Consider the following 12,912-nt stretch of genomic DNA (forward strand, 5'->3'; position numbering starts at 1 on the left):
AACTGTTACTGAGATTGTTATAAAAATGTTTAGAATTTTAAATTATGTGAAAAACATTAGTTTATACATGACTTTTCTAACAACAATCAAAACTTGCCATTTGACAGCCTTAGCCTAGTTTTTATCGTATCATTTTATCTGTTTTGTAGTCTCTGTTGCTGAGAACTGAGAATATGAAGTGCTTTGAGTAGAAATTGTTCCTTTGATGGAGCCTTTATATCTGTCTCTTCCTCTTAATCCGTAACTTCAATTTTCCCTCTCCCTTGGAAGGAAGAGGGAAAACACTTCATGTTCAGCTTAACGAAGACCATTCTTTGGGCTGTTTCAGGCTTCACTTTCGTTCTATTTTGGGTAATGATTATTCTAGCCTGTGAAAAGGCCTTCTCTAAACTTCATGACTGGGTAGAGTACACAAAAATGTGCGCACCAAAGTAGCAAGCAATGGTGAGTGCTTCTTATTTGAACTCTATCAGTCCAGAGGGTCATCCTTATGTTTTGTGAATATTTTATCCACATTGCCCTGAAAACTACGGGTGAAAATGCTGGATTATTGCAATAACATAAAGAGACTGTATTTTTTTTAATACAATGAAAGGTACTTGAGTGAGAAAATAGACATCAAAATCATTAGTTCTGTGCACTTATCTTAAAATAGTATACTGGAAATTTTTGAAGCCAATTTAGTCTACCAAGACGGCAGCTATTAATGGAAGGCTTTCGAAGATAAGTAATGTGTGTGTGTATATATATATATATATATATATATATATATATATATATATATATATATATATATATATATATATATATATATATATATATATATATATAATTTAACATGCATACATTGTGTAACATTTCATATTTGCGATTTTTACTCAATTAAAAGCATTTGACTTATGGGAATGCTTATTTAATCATATAACCAGTCTTTGTTTTGTTTAAAATAATTATCTTCTCCACAAGTCAAAAATTGTAATTTATATGTATAAGCTTAATTGAACTAGCCTCTGTTAATTAAGTTAATGTTGAAGAATCCACTCAGACGTTAAAAATAATAATAATAATTAAACAAATTTTTGATAATTAAAATTATTATTATTAATAATTTTTTGAATAATTAAAATAGTTGTTGAAGCATCCACTCAGACATAAAGAAAAAAGAAAAAAAAAAAAAAAAGAAATCCAAATATGATTTAAACAAAAGCATAATTATTTTGTCAACTTAAAATATAAGATGGTAAAAAAAACTTTAAATCGATTATAATATAGATCTAATCGATATCATCTCAAAATGATAAGTGGACTGTATCCAGTTTTTATTTTAAGATTTAAGGTGATTCTATATAATAATCTCATTTTCATAAAAAAATTGACTTATTAAGTCTTTTGAAAATCGTCTATTGACAAGTAAAACTCATTAAGTGACACTGCAGCAAATTGCACTTAATGAGTTTTACTTGTCAATAGACGATATGTTTCCGCTAATATCTTTTGCTTTTTTTTTGGCATTTGAAATGAAATTGAAAATGTTTTTACTCTGTATAATTGCAATTAGCTTGTAAAGAAATCGTGAACTTACAATTTTGTGAGTTCAATTTCTTACGAAAAATTTTTGGCATTCTAAGAGAAGGCTTTAAGCAACACATTGAGAAAAGCATTCCATTTTACACTGAGAAAAAGTATTGAAAAAATAACAATGCAGGCGCGGATCCAGGAATTTGTAACTGTGTGGCCATATTTAATTTTCACGGTTGAAACTTTGAAAAAAGATCGATATTTTAATATTTTTTCACAGCATTTATTGATTGAATAAAAAGTCGGTAACGTATTGTAAGAACCGTTGTGGCTATAGCAGGAATCTCTATAGCCAAAATCCGTAAATTACGGCGGATGAATTTAAATTTTTAGGGATATTTAAGCGAAAAAACCCATAACTAACGTGGCTGCCATTAAATTTAAAATATGTGGCCATTGCCATAATGACCACCCCTTACATGGGCGCCTGCAATGCTTCATTTTTCGTCAAAAAAAAGCATTAAGTATGTTGAAAATAAACTTTCTATAAATGTTAGGGTGTGCTTTAAAATTATCAAGAAGATTGTGAGCATTTATTCGATTTAGTCAACCAAGTTCATTTGGATTTTTATGGCGATGCTAAGCTTTTACTCAAATTTTATAAGGTTTATCATTTTTCCTTTTTTTCTGACCTTTTTGACGCATATATATATATATATATATATATATATATATATATATATATATATATATATATATATATATATATATATATATGGGTCAAAATTTATTTGTTGAACTTAATATAATATATTGGATTAATAAATTAATTTAGTAAATATTTTATATAGCTGAATAAAATTCGATATCATTTTTTAATTTCCAGTTTATAAAAGTGCATTTTGATTATTTTTAGACTAAAATTTTAGAAAATAATATTAAATGTCAAGGAAATGTGATTTATCACTAGAAAGGTGTTCTTCAATTGTTGCTCTGGCAAATGATGGTTGTTCTACAAGATATATTAAAAAATTCTCGAAAATACCGCAATCAACAGTGAGTGATACAATTTGTCGGTTTAAATGTACTGGTACAAATAAAGATAGGAAAAGAACTGGACGTCCCTGCAAAACATTAAAGGCTGAAGACAAGTCAATTATACTCTCATATAAAAGAAATAGAAGATTAACAGCCCAAGAAATGAAATCTAAGTTCAATACTGCTCAAAATAAAACTACAGTAAGACGTCGCTTGAAAACTGTTGGCTTAAATGGGAGAATAGCTGTTCGAAAACCTCTTCTAAAAGCAATAAATCGAAAAATGAGGCTTCAATGGGCTCTAGCACATTCAAATTGGACAGAAATAGACTGGCGAAATGTATTGTAGACGGACGAATCCAAATATCTTGTTTTTAGAACAAAGCGACTGATCTATGTGCGATGAACAGCTACTGTAAAGTTTCATCCACAGTGTATACAGTCTACTGTCAAACATAGTGAAGGTTCAGTAATGGTGTGGGGCTGTTTTGCTTTTAATCAGGTTGGTAATCTCGTGAAAAAAATGGAATTCTCGATAAAAACGGATATCATAAGATATTATGTAGACATGCCGTGCCTAGTGGAAGGCGTCTAATTGGCCACGGGTTCACCAATTCAACAGGATAATGATCCAAAACACACATCTAAATACTGTACAAACTATTTGCAAAAAAAAAGATGCTCGCGGAGAACTCAAAATTATGACATGGCCCTCACATTCCCCTGATCTCAACCCAATTGAGTTACTATGGGAACAACTGGATCGTGAGGTAAGAAAAAAGTGTCCTACATCAACAAATCATTTGTGGTCAATTTTGCAACGAGTGTGGAAAAATATTTTTCTAATTTATTTAGATAATTTAATCAAACGTATGCCAAAACTTGTTTGTGCAGTAAGGAAAGCAAAGAATGGATTTTTCGTTCGTGTTATATTATATATTGCATAAACTTGTTTATTTTTATCATAGGTTTAAAGACGTTGATTAGTTTGTAATTATTTGTAATGATATTTGGTTAATTGTAATTTATTAACTTAATTTTGTATATACTTTTTTACAAAAAACAAACAATATATATATATATATATATATATATATATATATATATATATATATATATATATATATATATATATATATATATACATATATATATATATATATATACATATATTCATTATAGAGAAAAATAATCAGGACTCTTGTTTGATTATTTGATTATAGAAAAAAAATTGAGAACCAATTTTTGAGAGATAAAATGTCAGGGAAATGGGATCCAGATTTTCAATTAAATATCCTATACAATAAGCTACCTATTGAGAATGGTAAAAGTATTCCAATTGGAAGTAGAGGGCGAAATAAACTTAACATTCCACCAAATCTATTAGTTGTTCCAAATGTTGAACTTGAAAGAAGAGTTAGTGGAAGGGGAAGAGGAAGGCAATTACAGGAAAATAAAAAATTGCTATCTCTAAATGAACCTAGCAATCTATCATGTATTGCAGACTCCTCTAAAGCAGAATTTAAAAAAAATCTTAACTATGCTAGTGAAGTGGATTATCCATTTATGTCTGTAAACACTTATCAACAATCCAATCCTACTTCAAAACAGAAAAAGAAATCAGTTTTAAACACAAAATCAGTTTTAAACACAAAACCTGCAACACAAAATGTTCAACCTATCTCAAATAGCAAAAGAGAAGATAAAAATTCTGGTTCTTGTCTTAGGAATGTTAAAAGTGATCAACTAAAAGATGTATATATGCCTAAAGAAATAAATTTAAATGAATTGACTAATTTTCAAAATGAAAACATTGAAAACAGTTCTGTTCTTGTTAATGAAAAAAGAGTTTTAAATGTATCCAGTCAACTTGCAAATAGCTCTTCAAATTTTGAAAAAATTGAAGAGCACTCAGACATTTTGTACAAAGAAAACATACCTTTCAATAAATCAAATCAAATAGAAACAGAGTTCAAAAATCAAAAAGAAGAATCATCCTTTTTTAAAGAAGTTGTAGATAAAGATATTGTTTTGTGTAAGGAGAGTGAATCAGTAATGTCAAACGATAACAACTTAACAAATCTTAAATGTTCAAGCGATGCAGTGAATAATGTAGCAAATGATAAAATTGAAATTACTTTTGAAAATATTTCAAGTATTGAGTTACTAAAAGATGGAAATAAAGATGTTGTTTTGTGTGAAGAGGTTGAATCAAAAATGCTTCATAATAATTTAATTGATCTTCAATGTCTGAATGATGTAGTAAATGATCCAGTAAAAATCACTTTAGAAGATAATTCAGGTATTGAGTTTCTAAAAGATGTAGGTAAAGATGTTATTTTATGTGAGGAGATTAAATCAGAAATACTTGATAGTAGTGACTCAATTGATTTAAAATGTCCAAATGAAGCAGCAAATGATGCAATAGAAGTCACTTCTGAAGATATTTCAAGTATTGAGTATCTAAAATCACTTCTAGATCCAAAATACTATGTTCTTATTGAAAACTTACCCCAAGATGCAGATGAATTAAGTTTTAAAGAAGAAGTGAATTCATTTGGACCAACCTTATCATTTCGAATTCATTATAAACCCAAGGAGTGTGTAAAAATTGTTCTGGTTAAGATGACTAAAAAAAAAAACTGTGATTGGGTTGTTTCCTGTTTAGAAGGTTCAGTTTATGCAAACAGCCAGAAAAGAATAAGTGCTCATAAAGTTATTGATATTTTAGATGGTAGAAGCTCAGAGGAAGCTCTTTAGATTATTTTGTATTTCTTCATATTATTGTCTACTATTTATTTTTTAAATAAACATTTAGTGACAGAAAAAAAGAATGGTTTAATTTGTTTTGAATTTCAAATTGAGATTTTTAAATGGCCTTTTGTATTTATTTCAAAAAAAATTATTTCCCTATATAAATATATTATCATTAAGAAAATAATCTTGCTTTATTTAAAATTTGACTTATGAATACTTTAGTATGAAAATAGTTAACTTTGTAAGAAAAGTTTTTTCTGGATAAGAATAAGTATTTAGTGTTAACCATTCTAACTGATTTAGTGTTAACTTTTCTTAACTGATTTAAATTTTTGAAACCAAATTTAAAATAATGTGCTAAATTTTTGCCATTAACTACCATATTATTATGTATAAAATCATGTTATGCAATCTATGAATGAAAGTACATAATAAATGTTTTTTCTATGAATTTTGAGAATTTCTATTTAGCTATTTATTGAATGACTACTGAATCAAGCTGTTCAAATAAGTATGATCGAACAAATGATTTAGTATTTAAACAATATAAGCGATACAAGAAAAGGAAACCACCACCTGATTTTAGTGAGGTAATTGATTTTCATCAGCCAGAAAAGTTTCGCTCCTTAGTTAAAGAATGTAATGTAGAAAGCATTATGCCAGATGTTGCCTTTTGCAGGGTTGGTTTAAAGCATCCAAAATGCTGGAAAGTATTTGAGTTACTATCTTGTCCAGGTTTTTTTGTGATACAAAATCCTTTTTTATGCTATGGTGCACAAAGTCATTGGGTTAAACAATCCTTGACAGAGTATACAAAGAAACCATACCCATGCAATTTAGATGCATTAATGACACTAGACAACAAAAAAACATTGTGGGATATTAGCCTGGAGTAAGACTTTTTTGTTCTTTAATAGTTTATTCTTGTGAGAGTTTTTTTTTTTTTTTTTTTGCTACAGTTATCAGTCAGTTATAATTTCTCTTAGAAAATCTGATGATAACTCATTTATAAATCAGTTGCGCTGGACACACATTGGATACCATTTTGATTACAATATAGTTGACTACAAAGCAAAAGAGTACTATGGTTTCCCAAGTGACCTGGCTGAACTCACAACAACTATTGCACAGGTTTTTAATTTTCAAAATTACATTGCAGAAACTGGTATAATTAATTATTATCCTGAAGGCAGTAGCATGGGTGGACACACTGATCATTATGAGGAGGAACTATCTCAGCCATTAATATCTTTTAGTTTTGGACAGTCAGCAGTTTTTTTAATTGGTGGTTGTACAAGGGACATAAAACCAGAAGGTATTTACTGTTTAATTTGCAATCATTATCTTATGTCAGCTAAATTACCTTTAATAATTATTTTGTAAATGCTTCAAAGTATTTTTCACTTTTTTTATACTTTTATACTTGTAAAAGAAAAAAGCTAAGTAATAAAAAATACAAAAAAACTAAGTTTAAATATTTACGAATTAAAGAACTCATTAATGGCATTTACTTGTACTTAGTTTTTAAGCTAAATATTTGAATATTTAACATAAATTCTCCCTATAAAAATATGTATTACCCACCATAAAAAGTTAACTAAATACAATGTCAGATAAACTAAAATGATTTTTTAATGCTATAATTTTATAAAAATGAAAGGAAAAAAATGTTGAATATGTGAGAGGAATGTGTAAATTGTGATGACAGCCATCAGAAGTCTCATACAATATGTAAAATTCCTTGTATAGAACATCAGTTTATGAAGGCTGAGAGAGATAAGATAGGTAGTATCTATAGGTAAATGAAATGTTATGAAAACCTTTTAAGATGAGAATAAAAGGATTATGGAAGAGGAATATCCAGTCTATGTCATTTGATGGGAGAGAAGACAGCTTTTAAAACTGTCTTTAGTGAGAACTGCATCCAAAGGAAATCAAAGAAGACTATTATTCTTTTTCTGAACCAGGAGGAAAGAAGTGATATGACATTTTGTTAAACATTGCTGATCAACTGCATCAATTGATAAAAGAGTATTGACTTCAGATGACATTACTAGCAGTTAAAAATCGGTGTGTGTGCATGTATTTTGTTTGTTAAATGTTGTTATAATGTAGCATAGCCCTGAACTATAAACAATTAGTAAAAAGCTTGGGGTTAAGCTTATTTAGATTACATTGGCTTTGGACACTAATGTACTACCACTTAGCCACTTGAAGATCACTTTTAGATGGCAAAACTGTTTCAGAAAACAAATTCAGTGATAATATTCAAAATGTAATTAGCTAAGCAGAAAGTCTGCATATTGCTTAATGTATACCTTGTAGATCTTGAGGAAGAATTTCTTAACTCTTTTTTTACAGATCAAAAGTACATATATAGAATATCTAAAAATTATAATAAGCACTTTTTCTGACAATCTAAAAAAAAATAGCTATCTGGTCCACATGCAAGATGGGTAGTATGAGCTAGTAGACTGCTGAGAACTTGGTTCTCTCCGCACAAATTAGAAGACTTTGAAGAATTTGAAACTACTAGTACAGTTCATAATCAGAGTTTATTCAAACAAAATGGTCTGAGATTAAGATATGAGATATGAGATTAAGATATGAGATATGAGATTAAGATATGAGATACGAGATTAAGATATGAGATATGAGATTAAGATATGAGATTTTAATTAAATAACGTATTAAGTTAAGACACTGTTACACAAAGTTTTTTTATTTTGCAGACTAAAAACAGCTGAATTCAAGGATTACCACACATCCTACTTCAGCTATCTCTGGTCAAAGTTTCAGAACAAGTCAGATCAAAATTTGTTATGCACTTAGTTCAGCTTTACTCCTCAGAATAACGATACTGAAAACATTCTACAAACTATACTTGTATCTCTGACAAGACAGAAAAGCAATTTGCAGTGCAGAAAATACTTCAGAGAAATAATAATCCAGAGAAAAAGAAAAAATTCCACCAATAAATTCTGGTGCTGAAAATCTAGATGAGCTTGTTGATTGGGAAGAAGTTTTAAATGAACCTGTTTTGACGCGCTTATTAAATGAGGAAAACATTAAATTTTAAGACACTCCTATGTCAGTTCCTCAGTTCCGTGTTTATAGTCAAAGTGTGGTAAGAGGGTTGTTAAAGTAGTTACAAAAGCATCAAAAGTTTTTTTTGATTCGAGCGAAAAGATGGTTACATAAGAGAAAAAAGGATCATAGAGACATTACCAGGAAATTATTCAAGAAAAGACTTCCTGGATATTTTAAATATTTTGATATGTTTAAAAAGATATCCAAACATTTTTATAAAATGTGAAAATTCTTATAAATATTCATGCAAATAAAAAAAATAGATTAGCAGTATAAATTATTCTCCTCCTCTATTGAAGGTAATTGTAACATTAGGATAATATGGCTAACATCGAAGTATGCTACTAAATCTTAGATGATCAATAAAAGGTTTTAAGATTATTCTATATTTACAATCTTAGCTAAGCATGTTTTTTGGATTTCATATATGTATGTATGTATGTATGTATGTATGTATGTATGTATGTATGTATGTATGTATGTATGTATGTATGTATGTATGTATGTATGTAGATAGATAGATAGATAGATAGATAGATAGATAGATAGATGTGCTGACATAGAAAGCCCTAAAACTAGAAACATTCTGGCTATGTACTTAACTTTATAAATTTTATTGTACGTTCAAATTTTTAGCTTAATTTCCATTCTCACTAAAAAAATATTTCGTTGATTTTATTAAGGTATTTGGGTTCGAACCGGAGATATCATACTTATGACTGGTATTTCACGAACTGCATTTCATGCAGTTCCTTGCATCGTTACCAAGCCTCAACAAACAATGCCACACGACATAGGTACACCATGTCAGTTATGGGAAACTTCTACAACGGAAACATCTGAAAAATGCAAATGCGTTGACGTTAGTCAACATTTGTGGAAGAATGCTTTAAATGACTCGACATGGAAAGAATTTGCTGAATATATTTCAAGTACCAGAATAAATATCAACATTAGGCAAGTTCACAAGTTTAAAAAAATAAATGAACAATGATTACCAATATTTTTGCATGTGTCTAAGCATTAAGCATAGCTTACAAGTGAAAGACGATGAAAATCAATTTTCCTACATGAATTTCACTCAAATTTTCTGTTTAGGGAACAAATTTTTTAAATACGTTGCTTAGAAGCAACTTGCAAAAAAATTATTTCAGTATTAAGAACAGTCCGGAATGATAATGACCCGTGAAATATTTTGAGAACCCCTTAATAGATTTTGATTGTTTTTTTGTTTTAAAGTTAATTTCCCCATACAGTAAAGTCTTAAAAACATCGTCTTCAAGCTGATCATTATAATTTTTCAAGTGCGGACATGAGCTTTTGGACGACTATTTTCGTAAAATTTCGTGATGCCACACCCCAAATTTGGCAAAATTGCTTGATATCTGCCTTAATATTGTCCTTCTTATGCAGCTCACGTTTTTTACTTGCCCAAAGTTTCTAATTGAACGAAGTTTTGGCGAGTGGCTGGTTTCATTTTTTTAAACAAAATTGACGCCATTTTGTTGATACCATTCGATTGCACTTTTTGAATAATGGCAGAAACAAGATCAGGCCAGAAGACAGGTGAATCATCACGGGTTTTGTTTCTTTCAGAATTGTATTAAATTTCTGGCCTGGGTGCATCGAACAGTTGAGTTTGCAGTAAGTTTCATCGACTATAATGCTCTTTTGATTTCCTTAAAGCTTTTATGTTAGCAGTTTACGACCGCGTTTTTGACTTTCGCTGAATTGCCGTTGGGATCTTCCAGGGAATTTCTGTTTCCTGTATGTCTTGTAGCCATGTCTCTTTGATTTCTTGGATTTTCGACTTGAGAACACCTTTCTTTTTTGTGAGGAGGGAGAAAAGCTAAAAATAGCGAAAAGACGTACGTACAGAGACTTGTTCACCCTGTCATATAGGTAAACGATAACACGATAAAACGTAATTGAAAAAAAAGTTCAAAAAGCGTACACGCAGAGACTTATTTACCTGTCAAGTAAATTAATGAATAAGTAGATATAGCAAAGAAACAAATAATAGTGGAGAACTATAAAAGCTCAAAAATAGAGTTACGAAGGACTTGTTAAAATATAAAAATAGAGTTACAAAGGACTTGTTAATAAACAAAAAGAGAGAGAAAAGTACTCCTTATGAAATGAAGGAGCGAAAGGACTTCTGAATAAACAAAAAAGAGTGAGAAGGACTTGTTATTGAACAAATCAAAAAGAAGGAGGAAAAAGTCCTCTTCTTATATAAATGAAGAGAAAAAGTCAGAGTTTTTAAGGAAGATTATGAAGAAGAATTTTTAGAGAGAGTTTTTAATATTGAAGAATTTGAAACTGTTGATAAAACAGAAGTAAAGAAATAAATAAAAGTCAGAAGAAAAATTGATTGAAGAAAAGTAAGCAGAAGTTTCGCCGTTTTTAATAAAAAATAAAATGAAGAAAGATATTTGTTTAAAGCTAGAAGAGCCAAAGAGGAGTAATTGATATAAACAGTATTGAGCACAGCAAGAACCGCAAGAGAATATTATTTGTATTTTATAACGTAATGAATAAAAGATTGCTAACCATTACACACTAATAAACGTTTATCCCGCCATCGGAAATTGCGTAAATGCGTAAATTCCGATGGGAGTTTATAAAGGTGACTCCGATGTGATTTAATCTTTTTATCTTCCGATATTTTCCGATGGTTTGTGGTGGCTTGGAAAATTTTACTGTAATTTTGCGAAAACTTCGTAATTATAGATAATACATCGGAAATACCACAATATTACGAGTTTACACTTTAAATACGATTTATTGTGAAATTGCGCAAAAATATCATACGATAATGTGTAAATCTCGAAATAAATCGGAGAGTGCGTGAAATTCTCCCCATCGGCCTCGGACTACATCGCACCTCCGATGTGATACCATTCCTCACCATCGCATCACATCGGAGTCACCTTTATAAACTATTTCTCACATCGGCATTTACGCATTTACGCAGTTTCTGATGGTGGGATGCTCTAGTTTATTGCATTATCTTAGGAAATAAGTTTCATTTAAAGGCCAATTTCCACGGAGCGAATTATTTTGTGCGACGCGATTTTTTTCGCGGCTCGTTTTTCGACGAATCAGAATATTAATTTCCACCATCAAGTTGGCACGCTTATTTTTTTGCTAGAAAACATGTTAATTAACAAGAAAAAGGTTGTTATTGATTAGTAGAAAAATAATTACTTTTAAGATACTGCAAATAAAACGAGAAAAATTAAAGAAACGATTTTGGGTAAGGAAAATTTATGCCGAATGCCTACAGAAAGGAGAGTTTCATTTATTAGTACAAGATTTACGTTTGCACGACCAGGAATATTTTTTTAAGTATTTTCATGTCTCCAACAACTTACGAAGAGTTGCTTGCGTTTGTAGCGCCTATCATTGTGAAACAATGAACTATAATGAGAGATCCTGTCAGCCCAAGTGAGAGGTTGGCCGTAACACTTAGATTCCTTGTAACAGGAGATGCTCAGTGTGCTATTGCTGCAAGTTACAGAATCAGTGCTTCCACTATCAGTAGAATTATTACTGAAACGTTTGCAGCCATTTGGAATTCTTTGAAAGAGAGAAATTTTCTACACGTCCCATCAGAAAAACATGAATGGAAGTCAATTGCAAAAGAATTTGAAAATATTTCGGATTTTCCGCATGCTATAGGTGCAATAGATGGCAAGCACATTATCCCCATAATGGAGGGTCAGAATAATTTAACTATAAAAAAACGCATAGCATTGTCCTTCCAGCAGTTTATAATGCTAAACACCAATTCACTATGGTAGACATTGGTGATTCGGGAAGACAGAGTGATGGTTGTGTTTTTAATAGCTGCTATCTTGGTTATGCAATTGAAAATAATAAATTAAATTTTCCTGATCCCAACAATATTGGTAATTCTGAAAAAATACTACCATATGTTTTAGTTGCTGATGATGCTTTTGGTTTAAAAAAATACATGATGAAGCCGCATCGTAATAAAAATACTCCTTTAGATCAAAGAATATTTAATTACAGACTTTCAAGAGCCAGAAGGGTTATAGACCAGGTTATTGGAGGAAAGATAATTTACGTTCCGCTGCACTTCAACCAATGACACAATCAGGTTCTAACAACTACTCAAAAGATGCAACGCAGGTTAGAGACGACTTTAAAGAATTTTTTAATACACCAGAAGGAGAGCTGGAATGGCAATTAGACTTAGTAAATAGAAACTCATAAATTTGAAAAAATATCAACCAATCAGTTCCTGTCTGAAATTAAAAGTGAGTAAAAAACTGTAAATTATTACTTTTTGTAAAGTTTCTGAAGTTAAAGTAAAAATATTGTTACTCTTAATAAAAAAACAAAGTCGTTTACATTCAAATGTTTATTTGTGTAATGCATTTATATTTGCATAACTTTGATTACACATAAAAATAAAGCATGAGAAAATAAAAAAGAAGTCATGAGATAAAAAGCATCTTCATAAATTTTAACCATATAGTTT

The 12,912-nt window shown here is 30.0% G+C and overlaps 2 protein-coding genes across 3 annotated transcripts; both read left to right on the forward strand.

Moving 5' to 3' along the window:
• The first annotated feature begins 3,118 nt into the window (after positions 1 to 3,118).
• Positions 3,119 to 5,386, forward strand: LOC145189859 (uncharacterized). Of its 2 annotated transcripts, none has more exons than XR_016453498.1 (2): positions 3,119 to 3,325; positions 3,411 to 3,613. XR_016453498.1 is itself a non-coding variant. In XM_090090965.1 (2 exons), the coding sequence occupies exon 2, from the start codon at positions 3,813 to 3,815 to the stop codon at positions 5,313 to 5,315; it is 1,503 nt and encodes a 500-aa protein (XP_089947091.1). In that variant the 5' UTR covers positions 3,124 to 3,325; positions 3,779 to 3,812; the 3' UTR covers positions 5,316 to 5,386. The 2 variants fall into 2 exon arrangements, 1 of the variants encoding a protein (XP_089947091.1); XM_090090965.1 differs by lacking the exon at positions 3,411 to 3,613 and adding an exon at positions 3,779 to 5,386 and having other exon boundaries at positions 3,124 to 3,325.
• A 348-nt stretch (positions 5,387 to 5,734) lies between these two features.
• LOC145189860 (nucleic acid dioxygenase ALKBH1-like) lies at positions 5,735 to 10,759 on the forward strand. Its single transcript, XM_080066547.2, has 3 exons — positions 5,735 to 6,204; positions 6,299 to 6,627; positions 9,086 to 10,759. The coding sequence occupies exons 1-3, from the start codon at positions 5,795 to 5,797 to the stop codon at positions 9,394 to 9,396; spliced, it is 1,050 nt and encodes a 349-aa protein (XP_079922673.2). The 5' UTR covers positions 5,735 to 5,794; the 3' UTR covers positions 9,397 to 10,759.
• Positions 10,760 to 12,912: the final 2,153 nt, after the last annotated feature.

The sequence above is a fragment of the Hydra viridissima genome, unplaced genomic scaffold (assembly GCF_058129835.1).
Source record: "Hydra viridissima isolate aposymbiotic clone 2 unplaced genomic scaffold, HvirCarnegie_v1 scaffold_6, whole genome shotgun sequence".
Classification (NCBI taxonomy): Eukaryota; Metazoa; Cnidaria; class Hydrozoa; order Anthoathecata; family Hydridae; genus Hydra; species Hydra viridissima.

What these genes read in the sequence shown, in the direction of transcription:
- LOC145189859 (XM_090090965.1), top strand. Translation starts at nt 3,813, where the DNA reads ATGTCAGGGAAATGGGATCCAGATTTTCAATTAAATATCCTATACAAT.
- LOC145189860 (XM_080066547.2), top strand. Translation starts at nt 5,795, where the DNA reads ATGACTACTGAATCAAGCTGTTCAAATAAGTATGATCGAACAAATGAT. An exon ending in TTGTGGGATATTAGCCTGGA is followed by an intron (nt 6,205 to 6,298) that starts GTAAGACTTTTT and finishes AATTTCTCTTAG; the next exon opens with AAAATCTGATGATAACTCAT. An exon ending in AAGGGACATAAAACCAGAAG is followed by an intron (nt 6,628 to 9,085) that starts GTATTTACTGTT and finishes GATTTTATTAAG; the next exon opens with GTATTTGGGTTCGAACCGGA.